Source organism: Orcinus orca, chromosome 14, assembly GCF_937001465.1.
Source record: "Orcinus orca chromosome 14, mOrcOrc1.1, whole genome shotgun sequence".
NCBI lineage: Eukaryota > Metazoa > Chordata > Mammalia > Artiodactyla > Delphinidae > Orcinus > Orcinus orca.
Genome location: NC_064572.1, coordinates 65,414,223 through 65,432,272, shown reverse-complemented (window position 1 = coordinate 65,432,272; position 18,050 = coordinate 65,414,223). Strand labels below are relative to the sequence as shown.

The 18,050-nt window shown below is 54.4% G+C and overlaps 3 protein-coding genes across 3 annotated transcripts in view; all 3 read left to right on the top strand.

Moving 5' to 3' along the window:
* The first annotated feature begins 1,359 nt into the window (after positions 1-1,359).
* CALHM3 (calcium homeostasis modulator 3) lies at positions 1,360-6,984 on the top strand. Its single transcript, XM_049696890.1, is given in 4 exon segments — positions 1,360-1,646; positions 3,606-3,643; positions 3,646-3,857; positions 6,526-6,984. Coding segments are annotated over 4 exon segments (996 nt in total).
* The window catches only part of NT5C2 (5'-nucleotidase, cytosolic II), a 307,851-nt gene continuing 291,631 nt past the window's right edge, over positions 1,831-18,050 (top strand). The window contains exon 1 of the mRNA XM_049696827.1: positions 1,831-1,841. The gene's annotated coding sequence lies outside the window, so the exon portion shown is untranslated. The remainder of the gene's footprint in view (positions 1,842-18,050) is intronic.
* Positions 13,217-16,776, top strand: CALHM1 (calcium homeostasis modulator 1). The gene is made up of 2 exons (XM_004265887.1): positions 13,217-13,768; positions 16,294-16,776. The coding sequence occupies exons 1-2, from the start codon at positions 13,217-13,219 to the stop codon at positions 16,774-16,776; spliced, it is 1,035 nt and encodes a 344-aa protein (XP_004265935.1).

The window sequence follows — 18,050 nt, the reverse complement described above, 5'->3', positions numbered from 1 at the left end:
ATCCACCTCCACACCTGGGCGAGAGGAGCAGCAGGCTGGGGCGGCCTTTCCAAGGGCCAAGCGGGAGGAGAGGTTCCCACAGAGCTGAGGTCACCAGGGGCATCTCGGTGAAAGAGCTGCATCGGAGTTGCCTCTTGAAGAGCAGGTGGGAGGAAGAGGCATGGGTTCTCCAGCGGGGAAGATGCATCAGCAGAGGCATGGAGGTGGGAGGACATGTCTGGGTATGGTTAGGAGGGCCTTGAACGCCAGGCTAAGGAAGCTGAGGGGGCCCTGGTCACACTTGAGCGCAAGAGTGATGTAGTGGGAGCTGCGCTTTAGGGAGACCTGGGCCAGTCGGTGGCCAGAGCTGAAGGGCAGCAGAATAAAGTGGAGGAAAGGGGTGCAGGCACCCAGTGAGCACCCCCTGTGCCCTCTCCCGACACCCCCTGTCTGACACTACATTCAAGCAACCCCAAACTGCCTACCCACACCTGGCTGCTTCTCACCTCCATGCCCTTGCCCAGACGGTACTCTCTGTCTGGAAGCCCTTCCGTTCCACGACCCTGGCAAACACTGAAACATGGTTTAAACTCTGCTCAAGAGACTTCTCTTCCAGAAAGGCTTCGGGCAGGGTAAGGCGCCCCTGGTGGTTCCTCCCAGCATGAAAGCAACGTGAAATCTCCCTGGACTCAGTTGAGTCAAGTCATGGGTTTTTTGTTTTTGGGGTTTTTTTTTTTTGCGGTACACGGGCCTCTCACTGTGTGGCCTCTCCCGTTGCGGAGCACAGGCTCCGGACGCACAGGCTCAGTGGCCAAGGCTCACGGGCCCACTTCCTGGACCGGGACACGAACCCGTGTCCCCTGCATTGGCAGGCAGACTCTCAACCACTCAACCACTGCGCCACCAGGGAAGCCCCAAGTCATGTTTTTAACCAAGGCAAGAAAATGTAATTGGCTGCATCGGCGCCGTGGCCTTGCCACACCCAGGATTTGCCTGTCCCCCCGCGGGGAGCCCCAGCAGCTGTCAGGCGTCAGTATCCCAGTCCTGAAAAGGGGAGGGATGGAGGAACAGGGTGGAGACCATCTGCCTAGAGGTGCTTTGGGCTGGCTGGTCACAGAGCAGTGACTCATCCCCCCAGAGAGGAGGGGAGTAGCAGCGGGGGGCAGTCGGGCTGGCCAGGGGGCCTTGGTGGAGAGAGCCTGCTCTGCCCTACACTCCTTGGCTAGACCCCCCCTCCTCCTTGTCCCCTCAGGCCCTTGGAAGACAAGGAAGAACCTCCCGCAGCCCCGGGCTCGCCCCCAGCGGGGCTGGCATTGACCAGGAGGGCAGCTGAAACCTCCCCGCCTGCCACCCGCAGCTGCCCTCTACCCAGGCCCAGCCATGGATAAATTCCGCGCGCTCCTCCAGCACTTCCAGTCCAGCTCCGAGTCGGTGATGAACGGCATCTGTCTGCTGCTGGCCGCGGTCACAGTCAAGCTGTGCTCCTCCTTCGACTTCAACTGCCCCTGCCTGGCGCGCTGCAACGCCCTCTATGGCCTGGGCCAGCTGCTCACGCCCCCAGCCGCCCTTTTCCTCTGCAGTCTCCTGGCCAACCGGCAGTCCGTGGTGATGGTGGAGGAGAGGCGCCGGCCTGCGGGGCACCGAAGGAAGGACCCAGGCATCGGCAGGTGCGGTCCCTCGCCACCCAGGTCCCCGTGGGCATTGTCAGGGGCTCTCCCAGCCACACAGGCACCGCCAGCTGCCAAAATCCCAGTGACCCCTGTGGGTATTGTCAGAACTCCCCCACCCACCCCCATAGGCACCCTCATTTCCCCTAGGAAATGATACCAAGGCATCATCAGTTCACAGAGACCGATCTGCCAGTTTCCACTCTGGAAACAGATATTTCTGATCCTGTCATCTGTCACCTTTCCATGCCCAGTGCTGGAGATGCATGAATGATACAGGATTCCCAAGAATTATCCAGGTCACATCTGTCATGCTGGCCATGGATTATAACTCCCCACATGCATGAAGGACCACCCCATGACGTGCATAGCCGTGTTGCCGTACGAGAGGCATCATTGACTTGAAGGCTGCATCCCCTCTCCTGCAAGCTCCCTGAGGGCAAGGACCTCACCTGCTGTATCACAGTGTCCTCAGAGCCTCGCACCTGGTCGGTGCCCTGATCAGCTGATTGAGTTCAGCGACTCATAATGCTCCCTGGCCCACAGGGAGCCAAGCTCTGTGCCCAGCGCTGTGTGTGCACCGCCTACGAATCCTCACCTCGGCCCTGGGTTGGCTCCTGTCTTGGACCCATTTTTAAGGATGGGGGACCTGAGGCACAGAGAGGGTGATTCACTAGGCTGAACTCCCACAGCGAAGAAGAGGCTCAGATTCAAACACAGCCCAAGCCAGATTCAAACACAGCCCAAGTGCTGCCCTGTTTTAGACAAAATAAGTGCTCTAGATCCATGGGCAGTGGCAGGAGGGGCTTGGTGGGTTTTAGCTCACTCACGATCTCCTCCTCTCCCCTATTCTTTGATGTGGACAACTGAGGTGTTCTCAAGGGTATGTAATGTAACTTCATAACAAGTCCTGGGTTCCACCTTCTAACCACATTGCCCCCATAGAAAATGCTAGATCCACCCCTGCCTGCAACATATAATTCGTTGGCCATGCACACACACACCCAGCCAGCACACACCATCTTATGTTTTGTATACAACCCAAGTTAAAAACATCTGCATTCCGTGCACAAGCGACCTCTGTTTCATGTTCCCCAGGGGTTCCATGCTCCCTGTGATTCAGCCACGCAGGGAGGGTCACATTCACTAAGTGTGCCCTTACCTTTTCCTCTGGGGTCTAGTGGGTACAGCTCCACTGGGCTCCTGTCCTGTGACCAACACCAAATCCAGGCCACTAGACGGGCAGAGCGGGTCAAAAGCGGCACCTGGGGACAGTCAGAGGGCGGCTCCCGGACACTGCAGAGAGGTGTTTAAGGTGCTGTCTCTGGGAGGGTTATTCCACGGGACCCTCTTAGTTTAGGGTCCCCCCAAAAGCAGCCTCTGGGAAGAATGTGATAATATGTAGGCAACTCGGGCTCAGTCCTTCTGGGGACCCTCTAAGAAAGTGGGTAGAACACACCTCAGAATCGTCCCACCGAGGGTCCTGGAAGCTGGCGTTCTTATCCACCAGGCTCTGCCCTCTTGGATTGAAGGTTGATTTGGGGACATGAACCCTCCAGCGCTTCCAGCCTGCACCTCTGGGAGCAGAAACTCCTCCAAAGTTCCAGGCAGAGCCATGCAGGTGGTTGAGGTCAGAAGCTCGCGGGCCCTCCATATGAATAGGAACTACCCACCAAAGCCCTAGGTGCTTCTGCGGGACAGGGCACCAACAGAGCCAGCTGCAAAGCTAGAGCAGGAAGAATACCAGCTCCCCCGTGTTCCAGTCCTGAGACTCCCGGGACCCTCAGCCCTGCTTCTTCCCTATCCTCTGCTGCTCGGACCTGTAGCCCTTCCTTTGGTGCAGTCACACCTGGGATATCCCCCCTCCTGGGACGTCCGTCCTTGCATCTCCTCTGTAGCCTTCCTGCTGCAGCTGAATTCCGGCTGCCCTTTGTGCCCCCTTCCTTCCTCTGCTCCCAGGTATATGTTCTCTGTGCTGCAGAGAACACTGGCCGCCCCCTTGTCTGGATCCTGCTGGCTCTCCTCGATGGGAAGTGCTTCGTGTGTGCCTTCAGCAGCTCCGTGGACCCCGACAAGTTTCTAGACTTTGCCAACATGACCCCCAGCCAGGTGCAGCTCTTTCTGGCCAAGGTGCCCTGCGAGGAAGATGAGCTGGTCAGGGACAGCCCCGCTCTGAAGGCAGTGTCTCGCTACCTGCGGTGCCTGTCACAGGTAATTCGGGCGGTCCTCTCCCAGCCCTGGGAAATGTCCTGCATTGGTTCCGAGGGGCCTGGAGGTACAAATGGTTTCCTGAGGCCCCCCCCAATGCTGCAGGCACAACCATGGAGCATGTGGTCCCTGGGGGGATGAGGAGTGTGACTCACACACAGGACAGTGTTGGGCCTTAGGAAGTGGGGACTCCGCCATCAATGCTGACTCACCCCAGGGTGGATGCCAGGTGCTCATACCCTCCGGGAGTCCACTAGGCTCATCCCCAAGTTGGATGGCAGGAAAACACTGGAGATAGACTGCTCTACCCTGCCACCACCCCATACACACATTCTGCTCACTCCTCAGAAATATACTAATTACCATTTATTAAGCACATATGTGTCAGGCACTGTGTTAAGCATTTCATATGCATTACTTCATTTAATTCTCAAAACAGTCCTATGAGGTGGATGCAATCATGATCATCCCATTTTGCAGATGAGGAAACTGAGGCTCTGAGACTTTAGTTCACAAGGCCAAAGTCACAGTTTGTAAGAGGCCGGGCAGGGATCTGAAGTGCCATTCCTCCAAACCCTCTCATCCACCTACAGTGCAGGCTCCCCAGATGTCCGGCTCCCCACAGGGCACAGAATCCATTATCCTGGGGACAAACCCCAGCCCCACCCCCAGCCCAGGCTCCAGATTCCACCTCCACCACTCCGAGAGCCCAGCCTGGGCTGTGTCCCCCAAAAAAGTGTTTACATGAACCCACCCCATGCAGAACATCACTGGAGCTACAACCCAGCCCTTTGGGGTGCCAGGACAGGCTTGTGGCACATGCAGGCCCGTGGAGTGGCAGAGAGAGGACCAGTGCTCAGGAGACACTTGGTTCTGCTTCAGACTGTGACCTTGGCCATGTCCCTCCCCCTCTGGGCCTCAGTTTCTCCTGCAAGGTAAATGGAGGTCTGGTCTCCTCACCTTGATGTCTCCTACGGATGTAAACACTGTAGGCTCTCACTAGTTCCCTGGAAAGAGTGTAGAATCCTCAGTCAGACCAGGGCTTCAGTCCTGACTCAGCTGTAAATGACCAGTCACACTAAATGCCCCTCCAGGTAAAACACTCGCACAGGTATTTTAGATTTGGAGTGGGGAGAGGGAGGACCTTGTCAGAGGCTAAATGAGAGAGCTTTGGCAATCACATCTGCAAATGATAAGGATTCAAATATGTCTTTGTGGTTGAGAGGAGTGATATCTCTGCTCCAGGTCCACACGGTTGCTCGGGTCTTAAGCAATGTCTCAACACCTTTGGCTGGGCAGAGGGGAGGGCGAGGGGCTGGCCAGGTAGGGTCTCCAGCCTCAGAGAATTGCTTCCAGCTTCTCCTCACACTTGGCCTGGAACAGTATCCCCTGTTCACATCCTGTAATCTATTGCCATCCTTCAGGTCTCAGCCTCAACCGCACTGTCATCTGAGCCCTCAAGTTCGGGTTGGGTATCCCCCCTCTGATTTCCAACAACCCCCGATACATCCCTCAACATGGTGCTTAGCCATTCATCACCTATTTCATTGCATCTTCCACTAAAGTGTGAGCTCTGTGAGAGCAAAGACTGAGTCCTCAGTGTCTTCCTCCAAATATAGGATGGATGGATGCATAGATGGGATGGATACACATATATAAGCACGGATGAAGAACCGAATAAAAAGATGAAAGATGATGGGTGGGTGGATGGACGGATGAATGGATGGGAGTGCAAAGGAGGCAAAACTTGACCTCCACCCACCTTAGGTTTTCAGCTGAGACTAATAAAAAGACAGATTAACAGGAGGAAAACAGTTTATTATTGTGTGCAGTGATCATCATGCAGGAGAAACCTAAAACAAAGAATAACTCAAAAAAAAAAAAGAAGAAGAAAGAGTAACTCAAAGCGGTGGCTTAGAAGTGTGCTTATATAGCATCTTCAGCCATGAGCAATACCATTGTAGAGAAATGTCAGCATGAGGGAAAGCAGTTTTACGCTTCCAAGGGTGGAAACTGTGGGAAGGTAAATAAATACATGGGAGGAAACTAATGGAGTGAGGTTTGTTTGCGGATTCCTCTGCTGCTGTCTCTGGGCTGATGAGTCTGTCTCCAGCAAAAGGGGAATTTATATCCTGCCTTCAGGCAGAAGGGGAGGTTGCTCCTTCTTAATTGTCTTCAGCTGAAAATAATTTTTATGTCAAAGAGGCATATTTTGGGGTGACATATTCTTGTTCCCTTCAGGAGGAAAGTTGGAGGGATGAATGGCAGGTGGATGGATGGTTGGATAGATAAAAGGAAGGAAGGATGAGAGTATGGGAACATGAATGGATGGGAGGCTAGATGGCTGGATAGGAAGGAGGATGATGGACAGATGGAAGCATGGTTGAGAGGATGGCTGGATAGAAAGACGATAGACATACAGTCAGATAAGAGGATGGATGCCTAGATGGGTGGAGGGATCGTTGGATAGAAAATGGATGCAAGGATGAAAGAATAAATGGGAGGAAGGACAGATGGAGGTGGTTGGTAGGATGGATGACTTAGTGGGAAGATGGATAGATTTGAAAAAGGATGCAAGGGATAAACAAAGGGAGAGACTTTGGAACATTCTTGCCACATTGTACAATATCTGTGTCCCGCCACACTCAACCTCGCGCTCCCCACCCTCCAGGTCATCAGCTGGGGTATCACCCTGCTGCTGATCATCGTGACCTTCCTGGCCTGCTGTTTGAGGCCCTGCTTCGACCAGACAGTCCTCATGCAGCGCAGATACGGGAGCAACTACGTGGACCTGGAGCAGAAGCTCTTCGACGAGACATGCTGTGAGCACGCGCGGGACTTCGCACACCGCTGCGTGCTGCACTTCCTCGCCAGCATGCAGAGCGAGACGTGGGCGCGGGGGCTGCACCGGACCTCCGCGGGCAGGGGTCCGGAGACCCCTGAGGTGCCCGAGCCCTGCGAGGGCCTGGACGGTGGAAGCGGGAAAGCCCACCTGTGCGCAGTCTTCAGTCAGGAGAAGGTGGACCACCTCCTGAGCACCTGGTACTCCAGCAAACCACCACCTGACCTCACGGCATCTCCTGGACTCTGGGGGGGTGGCACCAGGCCGCCCCAGCACACCGACGTGTAAGGACCCTGGCCGTGTCCCCACGTAAAATGCCCGCTCTGACAAGGGTCTGAGGGCTTTCCAGGCTATGGGGAGCCCAAGGCAGGGCAACCTAACCCCTCTTGGCCTCCTTCCCCAAAATAGCCCAATCTCTGGCCGAGTTTCTGGGTGTGGCCCCCTGTGTGCTCTAATGCTGTGCTGCACGAACTTCAGTGAGCTCACTGTTCACCTGGGCTCTTGTTAAATGCAGATTCTGATTCAGTCCATCCAGGACTGGGGCTAAGCCTGCATTTCTAACAAGCTCCCAGGTGATACTGATGCTTCTGGTCAGTGAACCAAATGTTGAGTAGCAAGAGTCTAAATAGATCTGCCGTGGGTTCTGGGTCCTAGATGTCCAGATTCTACATTTAAAATAATAATAACGACAATAGCACATGCTTGTGTGGTGCTTAGTATGTGCCTGTCATTATTCTATTCCATATAGAATTCATTTAATCTTTACGATAATCTAATGAAGTAGGATGATTATTAGTCCTGAGGTAACCCATGTAAGAGCTGGAACTTTATCCCAGGACGTCAGCTCTGGAGTCTGCTCTGAGCTACTACGTTAGTCTCCCCTCTAGACTGTTGGTGTGTGTGTTTGTTTTCAGTGCTCTGGTTGGGTTTCCTGCAGCCTCCAGCAAGGTTCTCTGAGCGAGCTCAGCAAGCCCCGCTTGCTGAGTTCCTCTTAAATGCACTGATTAGTGCCTCTTGCTGACTACCGCTGATGAATAGCTTTATATATTCCTGGCAAGGGGATTTTTCTGTTTTTGAATGTCAAGGGGGCTGACCCTTCCAGCTCCCATCTTCCCAAGTCCCAGCAATTCTACTCCTAGCCCTCTAAGTTTGAGCAGCCCTTTAAGATGCAGTTGCATTGTCAGCCCAGCCTTCTGCTCACCGCCAGCTAGCAGATGCTTCCTCCCTCACCCCTCTACTCACCACCCTCCCACCACCTGCAGCCTGACCCCTGAGCTTAGCCTCTTTTTCTAAGGCTGCCTCGTTCACCAGGCATTCGAGGGGTGTCTACCCACTGCCCTCAGCAAGAAGCTGGCATCCTGGTAAGGATTTCCCCAGGGATACAGTGTATGGACCAGATCTGCAAATCAGGGTGCAAATTAGGTATCTAGGCAGCCCTAGACATCTCCACACTGAACAGGAACCCCAGGTGGCTCTGCAGATTCCAGTGTTTAAGAATCTCTGGGCCGGGCTTCCCTGGTGGCGCAGTGGTTGAGAGTCCGCCTGCCGATGCAGGGGACACGGGTTCGTGCCCCGGTCCAGAAGGATCTCACATGCCGTGGAGAAGCTGGGCCCGTGGGCCATGGCCGCTGAGCCTGCGCGTCCGGAGCCTGTGCTCCACAACGGGAGAGGCCACAACAGTGAGAGGCCCGCGTACCGCAAAAAAAAAAAAAAAAAAAGAACCTCTGGGCCAAGTGTGGGTGTGGGGTCTGACTCAGGGATGAAGACCCTTGAAACACCAGGGTTAAATCTTGCTGGAAGAACTGCCACTCAAGCTCTAGCAGCCCAAACCGGAAGCGCTGGGGGAGATCTAGCCTGTGAGCGCCTCTGGGTCTCTGCCCCTCCCTGATGACTCACTCACTGATGACTCACTCACTACACACACACACACACACACACACACACACACACACACACACACACACACACACACACACACACACACACACACACACACACACACACACACGCATCCTGTTATTGTGCTTGGTGGGCACAGGGGCCCCTGGATGCCCTCCTGGAGCCCAGCCCCCTCCATATCGGGCAATCTCTGTTCTCCTGGGTGCTTGCCAAGGGACCTTGTAGGATGGACAATCCCTGCAGCTCAGCATTTCCCCTCCCATCCTGCTGTGGTCAGGCCATGCAAATTCTGAAATAGTACTGGGGTGGGGAAAAATTTAGGCAAAGTGTTAGCAGGGATTGGGGGAAGTGGAGGAAGGGAGGAGGGAGACCTTGGACATGGTCCAGTCAGCAGGGGTGAACTCCAGCCCAGGGAAAGGAGGCTCAGGGCCCCTACCTTGGGCTGCAAGGAAGCAGCATCTGGACCAGTGAAAAGCCACTGACTGCAATCTATACTCTTGCCTTCTTACACTGAGCACTTATAGGTGCCTACTGCATAGAAAGCACTATGCCAGGGAGTAGGGAAGAGAGGATACACAGATGATATGCCCCACCATCAAGGAGCTCACTGTCTACTAGAGAGACAGAGATGGGTATAGACATCATTATAGGGACTTCCTTGGTGGCACTGTGGTCAAGAATCTGCCTGCCAATGCAGGGGACATGGGTTCGAGCCCTGGTCCAGGAAGATCCCACATGCCGTGGAACAACTAAGCCCGTGTGCCACTACTGAGCCTGTGCTCTAGAGCCCACGAGCCACAACTACTGAGCCCTCATGCCACAACTACTGAAGCCCAGGCGCCTAGAGCCCGTGCTCTGCAACAAGAGAAGCCACCTTAATGAGAGGCCTACGCACCACAACAAAGAGTAGCCCCCGCTCGCCGCAACTAAAAAGAAAGCCAGCACGCAGCAACAAAGACCCAATGCAGCCAAAAAGTAATTAATTAATTAAAAAATAACTGTAATCAAAATTCTAGTGATAATGACAATAATGGGTTTAGAATCCAATCAAGCTGTTTTATTCCACGTATTTTGCAGAGAGTGTATATGTGGTTAGAGCAGACACCTGAAGCCAATTTGGGCACCACCAAAAGGGCACATGGGCTACAAACAGGGAGCCGTGTTCACTATAGATGGAAGACAGAGATTCCAGACAGCCTTTTGGAGCCACACTCCTCCTGGACTCCTGGCCTCATTTGCTGGGTCTCTCTCATCCTGCTCTCCACCTGTGGCTGTGCCCCTTGGGAGTCCCCAACAGGGTCCTCCAGGGGCCACCAGCCTGGGTGCTCCAGTTACCCAAGGCCCAGGTTGAGGGCTAAGGGGAGCAATATACTTCCCCACCTGTACCCTGCTTGTGACACGCTAGCATTTCTACCCAGACTCGTAGAGCAGGAGAACCTCATTCAGCTGGAGGAGAAAGGCAAAAAACCAAAAACAAAACACACTTCCCTGCCTCCTCCTCCACCCATCCTCCTACCCCCCACTCCCACCTGGTCTGGGTTCAAACCCCACTCTTTCACCTACAAGTTGTGTAACTTTTAGCTGGTGCTGGGGAGGAAGAAAACTTTCCTCTACCCTACTAGGTTCTTCTGGCTTGTTTAAGAATTAAATTGAAACAAGGCAGATGAACAGGAGGAAATCTAATTTCGTACGTATGGGAGTCTCACATACATCAGAGTGTCAGAGACAGAAAGGTAAAATGAGGTACTTACGCCATCCTGAGCTAAGGAGTGGGCTAGGGGCCTGGGGCTTCCAAGTGCAGGAGGCTCGTTCACGGGACGATAAGTGTTACCAAAGCAGGTCTGTTTACGCAACACACAGCAAACCAAACCCTGAGATGCCAAGATTTGCGGCAGAGGAAGAGCTTGTTCACAGGAAGGCAATTGAGGAGACGGGAAAACAAGCCTAGATCCGCCTCCCCCAAGGCGAGGGGGTTGGGATAGCTATGGAACAAGCAGGTGGGCTTGGCACGGGGAAAGGTGATTGGAGGCAGGAAAAACGTGAGGTAACTGGTGTTCTGCACAGGTGTATCTGGGTTACATGTTTCTGCATATTCAAATATACAGGCACTTAGCGTGATCTGAGGGTAAAGTTTTCCAGTCCTCTGACATCAAAAGGCCATTCAACATACACCTCTGCAGGCCCAGTTTTAGGGTTGGTGGTCCCAACCAGCCTTAGCGGGCTTGCACTGGACCAGAACTGGCTCCAAGTTCCTGTAAGACAGTCGGGTTACGTGAAGCTGGGAAGGTATGCAATTAAAGAGGACAAAAGGGAAAGACAGAAAAAATAACTAAAGCAAGCTTAGTCAGTGAAGGCAGCTTACAAGCAGAGAGGTTTTTACAAGCTGTTCCCCTGTCTGTTGCTCTGAAAGACGAGCTCAAGAATTCCTCTTAGCGAGCCATCAGCTTTCATTAACTCTATGAGGTACGGTTTCACAAGAAGATGAGCAGATGTTTGGTAATTAGGTGTTTGTCCTGCCATATAGATGGTGCCACTTAGATAAAATTTACCTCTGGGAATAACTCTTTCTCTGGGAAAAATCCCCACTTAAATTCCTGTAGTTAGTTAAGGGAGGAGCAGTAGTTTCTCTCCAGCCCACAGGGTCTCTACTGCATTTAGCTCAAAATAAACCACATGCCAAAGTAGCACATCTTGCGGGGGGGTCTGTTCTGAGCTCTACACTTGTCACTTAACCTCCCTGAGCCTCAGTCTCAACCTCTGTGAAATGGGGACAATAAAACCTACCCCAAGGCGTTGTATGAGGATCCCATGAGGTGATGCATGTGGAGTGCTAGCATAGGGCCTGACCCAGGGGAAGCCCCGGTCAGTGCCAGTTCTTGTCAGTAACACAGAGACACACAGACACAAAGACCACTCACGTGGTTACGTAAGAGGATGAGGCCAGTACTGAACCCAAGTTCCGCTGCTCACCGCTCAGAAGGCCAATACTAGGGGGACAAGTGTTGGTGGGAAAGGAACATCTGCTTGACTCAGCAGTCTTCATCTGGCAGGGGTCGGCTTCCTGTAAAAAGAACGTAGGAATGTGTGTCAGGCCTTTATCTGTGTCTTCAGGGAACTGGGAGTTCTGTGCCTCTGCCCTGTGGCTGGTCTGTCATCTAAACTGTTACCAGTTTCCCAGCACAACAGCTAGTCTTTGTTTTTACATCTTCATGTTTCCTAACCATTAACTCTTAAGCCAGCCTTCTGAGTCTCAGGGGAGGCCTGGGAGACGAAAGCTTTGCTACAAACAAAAGGCAGGTGGAGGACATGGGTTGGGGCTGGTGGGGGGAAGGTCTGTCCCAGGAAGACCCCACAGGACCCTGCTTGGTTACAGTTACACTCACACACCGCAGAGCCACAAACACTGAAGCCCAAAGCCGCAGAAAGTTCACACCCAAACACACACAGAGGCACACAGACCTGAGGGTCCCAGGGAGCTGCCCTGTCCAGGCTCTCGCTCAGCTTCAGCAGCCCCAACCTCACCCTCTCGCCCCAGACAGAAGCCATCTGGCTGGAGCTGGATCTGACCCACTCTTCTGAGAGAGCTGGCGACATCACAGGGAGCCCTTTAAGCCCCTTTCCACTGTGCTGTGCTGGTGGAGGGGTTGCTGCCTTGCTTCCTGCAGACACTCTGGAGTCCCCAGCCCCAGGCAGGAAACCCTACCGCCCACTCCTTTATTTTTTGATCTGGCGGAAAGGAAAGGATTTTTCATCTGTAATCCACAAAGACACAGACACACCCACCGAGACACAAGCAGACAGGACATAAAAGCATCTGTATTATGCTTATAGCTCTCTGCCTGGCAGGGAGGGGACCCAGCACCCTCTCAGATCCAAGTCCACTGACTCCAAATTCAGGGCTTTTTACTTTATTCATTTAGCACTATCTCCACCACCATCCCCATCCCCACTGTGACCACTATCACCATCATAACTGCCATTACCACCACCATCACCACCATTAACACCATCCCCACCACCATTATCACCCCATTATAGCCACCACCACCACTGCCATCGCTACATCATCTTACCATCCTTGTCTGAGCAGATGGAGGAGGCCTCTTGGATCCTGACACAGCATGGAGGAAAGACCCAATGAGAAGGGCAGAAGGAGGGCGACATGCTTCCTAGGAGCCCAGGGGACAAGGTCCAGAAGCTCAGGCCTCTGCAGCATCCCTAGTTTCTCCCAAACCTCAACCCTGCTGGAGACAGTGTCTTCCCGGACAAGTCTGAGCCTCCTTCCTTGCCCTCCTCCCAACCCACAGAGAACTGGTCCCCATCAGGCATGGTCCTCGTGGTTTCCCAGTGCCGGAGCCAGCCATGGAGAGAGAGAAACCCAGCAGGGGCGGGGCAGGGAGGGGCAGCACCCTGGCTGCACCCATGGGATTGGCCAACCTGTGCCTTCTCGGCCAGCACCTGACTTAGAAGGTTCCTCAGAGAGACAGTGGCCTCAGCCTCTGCCCTGAGCTCTGCCCATCTCAGCCATGAAGTACCCACCCAGTGGACAGAGTGGGCCTCAGGGGCCATCCTGAGGCAGCGGTGAGGTGGGAGGAGGCCAGCAGACCCCGTGCGGGGCACCATGGACAAGTTCCGGATGATCTTCCAGTTCCTGCAGTCCAACCAGGAGTCCTTCATGAACGGCATCTGCAGCATCATGGCCCTGGCCAGCGCCCAGATGTACTCCGCCTTCGACTTCAACTGCCCCTGCCTGCTGGGCTACAACGTGGCCTACAGCGCCGGCATTCTGCTGGCGCCACCTCTGGTGCTCTTTCTGCTCGGTCTGGCCATGAACAGCAACGTGTCCATGCTGGCTGAAGAGTGGAAACGGCCACCAGGCCACCGGGCCGAGGACCCCGCCGTGCTGCGCTGCATGTTCTGCTCCATGGCTCAGCGCGCCCTCATCGCACCCGTCGTCTGGGTGGCCGTCACACTGCTGGATGGCAAGTGCTTCCTCTGTGCCCTCTGCACTGCTGTGCCCGTGACCATGCTGGGCAAAGGCAGTCTGGCCCCCGGCCTGCCCCGGCCCGAGCTCACCCGCCTGCTGGCCCGGGTGCCCTGCCCCGAGGTCTGTGACGGCGACTGGCTGCTGGCCCGCGAGGTGGCCGTGCGCTACCTGCACTGCATCTCGCAGGTAAGGGGCCAGATGGCCTTGGGCTGGGTCTCCCCTCACAGATCGGGTCCCTCGGAAAGGACCCCATCCCCCATCTCGAAATGGGGCTTCCTCAGGACGTGGTCATATTTCCCCAAATAGATGTAGGCCCCCAGCCAGGACTGGGTCTCCCTCCTCAGACGGAGCTCCATGGTGCAGGGGCATATCTCCCCAAAGGAGGCCAGGGCCTCCGAAGGCAGAACCATGTGTCTTCCCTCAGGTCAGTGCCACCTGGGGAAGGAGCACTGTGCCCTGTGCTGAGGTCCCCAGAGGGGACCCAACTGCTCAGCCAGCCCCTCATCCTCCACCCTGAGCTCCAGTTTGGAAATCTGGGGGAATCTGCATCCATTTCCTCTTCCAGGCCGGGGCAGTGTTGAGGCCAGTGTGTGGCTGGGCCATTTGGGTACATTTCCCCGGCAAATGTCCCCAGCTGGCGCTCCCTGCTCAGGAGTGGGAGCTGAGGGGCCGGTGCCCCTGGAAGGGAGGCCTGAGTGAGGGGGATGCACTGTTGGGATGTGCCCCAAAGGAAGGGATGGAGGACCCACTGATGGGGAAATCTAGAGCTCAGGTCCCTCAGCCTCACTCCCACGTCCTCTGCCCCTCAGACCTCCTCTGCAGTTACTGTGCGTGGGGAGGAAGACCCAGGCAGGGACCCAGGCTGTCAGGGAGGGGACAGGGGGCTGGGCCTGCCCTGCAAGCCTGGAGAAACATGCACACTCTGCTCCAGAGAATCCAGACACCCCCGCTCCCCCTCCAGCCTGGACTCTCCCCTGTGGGGCTTGCGTCGCCACCAGGCACCCATGTGAACCTCACGCTCTGAGCGTACAATCTGAACTCTGCTTCCCTCCCAGCCTGCACCTCCTCTCCTGTGGGTACTTGTCCGTCATCCCAGGCCTCGGGGCCTGGGGCAGCTGTCCCTCCACCTGACCTTTAAACCATCAACTCATAAACTAAAAGGGCCCCCAGATGGCAGGCTGCCTGGCCAATAGACATGTTTCATTTGGCCTTCAGGGGTTGAATTCGAAATTCAATTTTAGAATTAGCTGGCATCATCTAAAACCCAGAAATTTTCCCATGAAAATGAGATTGTCCAGCGTTACTTGAAACTTCAGGAGATTCAGCCGAGCAGGGTCCACACTTCCTCATCCAGCACGTGCTCTGCACCTCCCCACCTGATGAGTACTCTGCCATAACCACTGACCCCACTACAGCATTTGGGTTGCCCTGCTTCCCCATCCTGATCCGGCCGAATGCTTCTCTGTGCAACTGGGGTTGACCCTGAAGCTCAGACTGGGAGAGCAGCCTTCCCCACAGTGAGTAACTGGAAGAACAGAACTAGCACCCAAGCATCCGGTGCTCTCCAGCATGGAGTTTGAGCAATTGTCCAGTTTGTCTCTGTGACCCCTGAGAGCCCACACAGAGGAGGCGCTGACTGAGCGCTGCTGACTGAAAGGCAGACACTAGCAGGAGCCAGAGGAGAGATACAGGACTCAGAGGAGGAAGCGTCACTACGGGAGGTCAAGGAAGGCTTCCTGAAGGAAGAGGCATGCTTACTGAGGGCTGGTTGGCCTCATAATAGTGGCTAACAGTTACTGAACACTAACTAGGCACCAGGCACTGTGCTAAGTTTATTATCACATTTCGTCCTCCGAACAACCCAATGGGATAGGTACTATCAACAGCCCCGTTTTGTAGGTGGGAGACACTTTGCTCCTAGTCAACCGTTAAGGACAGGCATACTTTTATTGCAATTCACTTTATTAGGCTTTGTAGACATTGCATTTTTCACAAGTTGAAGTTTCATGGCAACCCTGCATCGAGCAAGTCTATTGGCGCCATTTTTCCAACAGCTTTTGCTCACTTCGTGTCTCTGTGTCGCGTTTTGCTTATTCTCATGTTTCAAATTTTTCATTATTATATTTGTTATGGTGATCTGTGATCAATGATCTTTGATGTTACTACTATAACTCACTGAAGGCTCAAATGATGGTTAGCATTTTGTAGCAATAAAGTATTTTTTAATTAAGGTATGTATATTGTTTTTTATACATAATGCTATTCTACACTTAATAGACTACAGTATAGTGTAAACATAACTTTTATATGCATTGGGCAACCAAAAACTTCGTGTGACTCACTTTATTGCAATACTTGCTTTATTGTAATGGCCTGGAGCAGAACCCACCATATCTCTGGGATACGCCTGTAGTGGAGACAGGCAAACCCATGCAGCCTATTTCCAGGGTCTGCCCAGCTAACTCCTGTGTACTGAGTGCCAGACCTACATACAGGGCATTTTACTCACGTGGTCTCATTTCCATGAGATGGGTGGGTCTATGCCCATTTTACAGAGCAGAAAGTGGAGGCCAAGAGGTGCTGTCATTTGCTGTTTGTTGTCAGTGCTCTTTTCCCTAAAGGCCCTGACATGGAGTGTGCTTTGGGGGGTTGGACAGGTTTGGGAGGCTAGAGGGCAGTGCCCAGCTGACTCTCTCTTCTCTCCCCTGCAGTCACTGGGCTGGTCCTTCGTGCTGCTGACCACACTGCTGGCGTTCATCGTGCGCTCTGTGCAGCCCTGCTTCACTCAGGCTGCCGTCCTCAAAAGCAAGTACTGGTCCCACTACATCGACAGTGAGCACAAGCTCTTCGATGAGACAGGCACGGAGCACGCCAAGGCCTTTGCCAAGGTCTGTATCCAGCAGTTCTTGGAGGCCATGATCCATGTCCTGGAGCTGGGTCACGGCCACGGGGCGCTGGCTGCAGTCCCTGCTGGCTCGGCTGCTCCCACTGCCACAGACGGTGCCAACGCGGAGAGGGAGAAGCTGCGCGGCATCACCGATCAAGGCACCACGAACAGGCTGCTCAGGCGCTGGCACGAGTGCAAGCCGCCCCTGCGGCTGAGCCAGGAGGAGCCACTGGCGGGCAATGGCTGGGCTGGGGGCAGGTCCCGGCCTTCACGCAAGGAGGTGGCCACCTACTTCAGCAAAGTGTGAGCCGCAGCCAGGTGAAGAGGCAGGAATGGGGGTCTGAGGCCACAGCACCTCAGACCCCCAAACCAGATGGAGAAATGAAGGCTGCAAGTGCCAGCAGGAGGCCCCAGAGCACTCACCTCGTGCCCAGGCACTCACCTGCCCATTTGGGGCAGGAAATTTGGAGCTGGAAGGGGACCTCACCCCTCCAACTGTGACACTACCCTGGGTGGCCATGAGCAGTATTAGTCAGAAGAGTTCAGAACTGGCTTGGGGGGGACAAGCTCCCACCTGCCCAGCCCCTCCCAGGCCACTCCACCCCTGGTTCACTATCTCCTTTCAGGTCCTACGAGCATCCTTGCCCCAGCATCCACTCATCTGTGATGTTTTAGGAGCTCTGTTCCCTTATGCTCAAGGCTCAGGGAGTGGGAGAGTGTCCAGCCATCTCATGAAGCAGGAATCCTCTGATTTGGGCCAATCTCCTGAGTGAGGCTGAACGGGCCAAGGTGGGCCATAACGACATGACACAGCCTCATGTGGTCACAGGTGATAAGACAAGATGCCAGAAGCTAGGTACACTCAAGAGAAGCCAGGGTGTGTCTCACCATGGAGTTCACGCGACATCATCAAGGTGGACCGCACATTTACTTAGCACTGGGCACAAAAGGCCCCGTGTCTTAGTCTGTTTGAATCGCTATAACAAATATGGCAGACTGGGTAGCTTATAAACAACAGAGGCCTCTCTCACAATTCTGGAGACTGGAAGTCCAAGATCATGACGCTGCCACGGTCATGTTCTGACGGAGGCCCTCACTGGTTGGTAGCCAGTGCCTCCTCACTGTGTCCTCATGTGGTGGAAGGGGCTAGGGGGCTCTCTGGAGCCTCTTTTATAAGGCATCAATCCCATGCCTTAAGCACCTCAAAGGCCCCACTCCCTGACACCATCACCTTTGGGGGGCAAGATTCAACATATGAATTTTGGGGGACACATTCAGACCATAGCACATCCCATGGAGATGTCCTTGGAGACTGCCCTGACACACCTCTCACATCAGAAATCAGACCATCCCCAGAGCTTGAGCATTTAGAAAAAGAAGCTGATGCCTTCCCATTTTCTCAGAGACTACCCCCCCCCCACCGTGGAGGGGGGTCTAAAGTGCTGAGAGGCTCCGCCCTGAGGTGGGGATGAGGGTGGAGGGGTGGGAGCGGAGCTGCCTAGGGCGGAAACAGCACAGACTCCAGAGTGAGAGAGAACTGGGTCAAATGCTGGATCCACCACTTACAAACCGTGTCCCTTG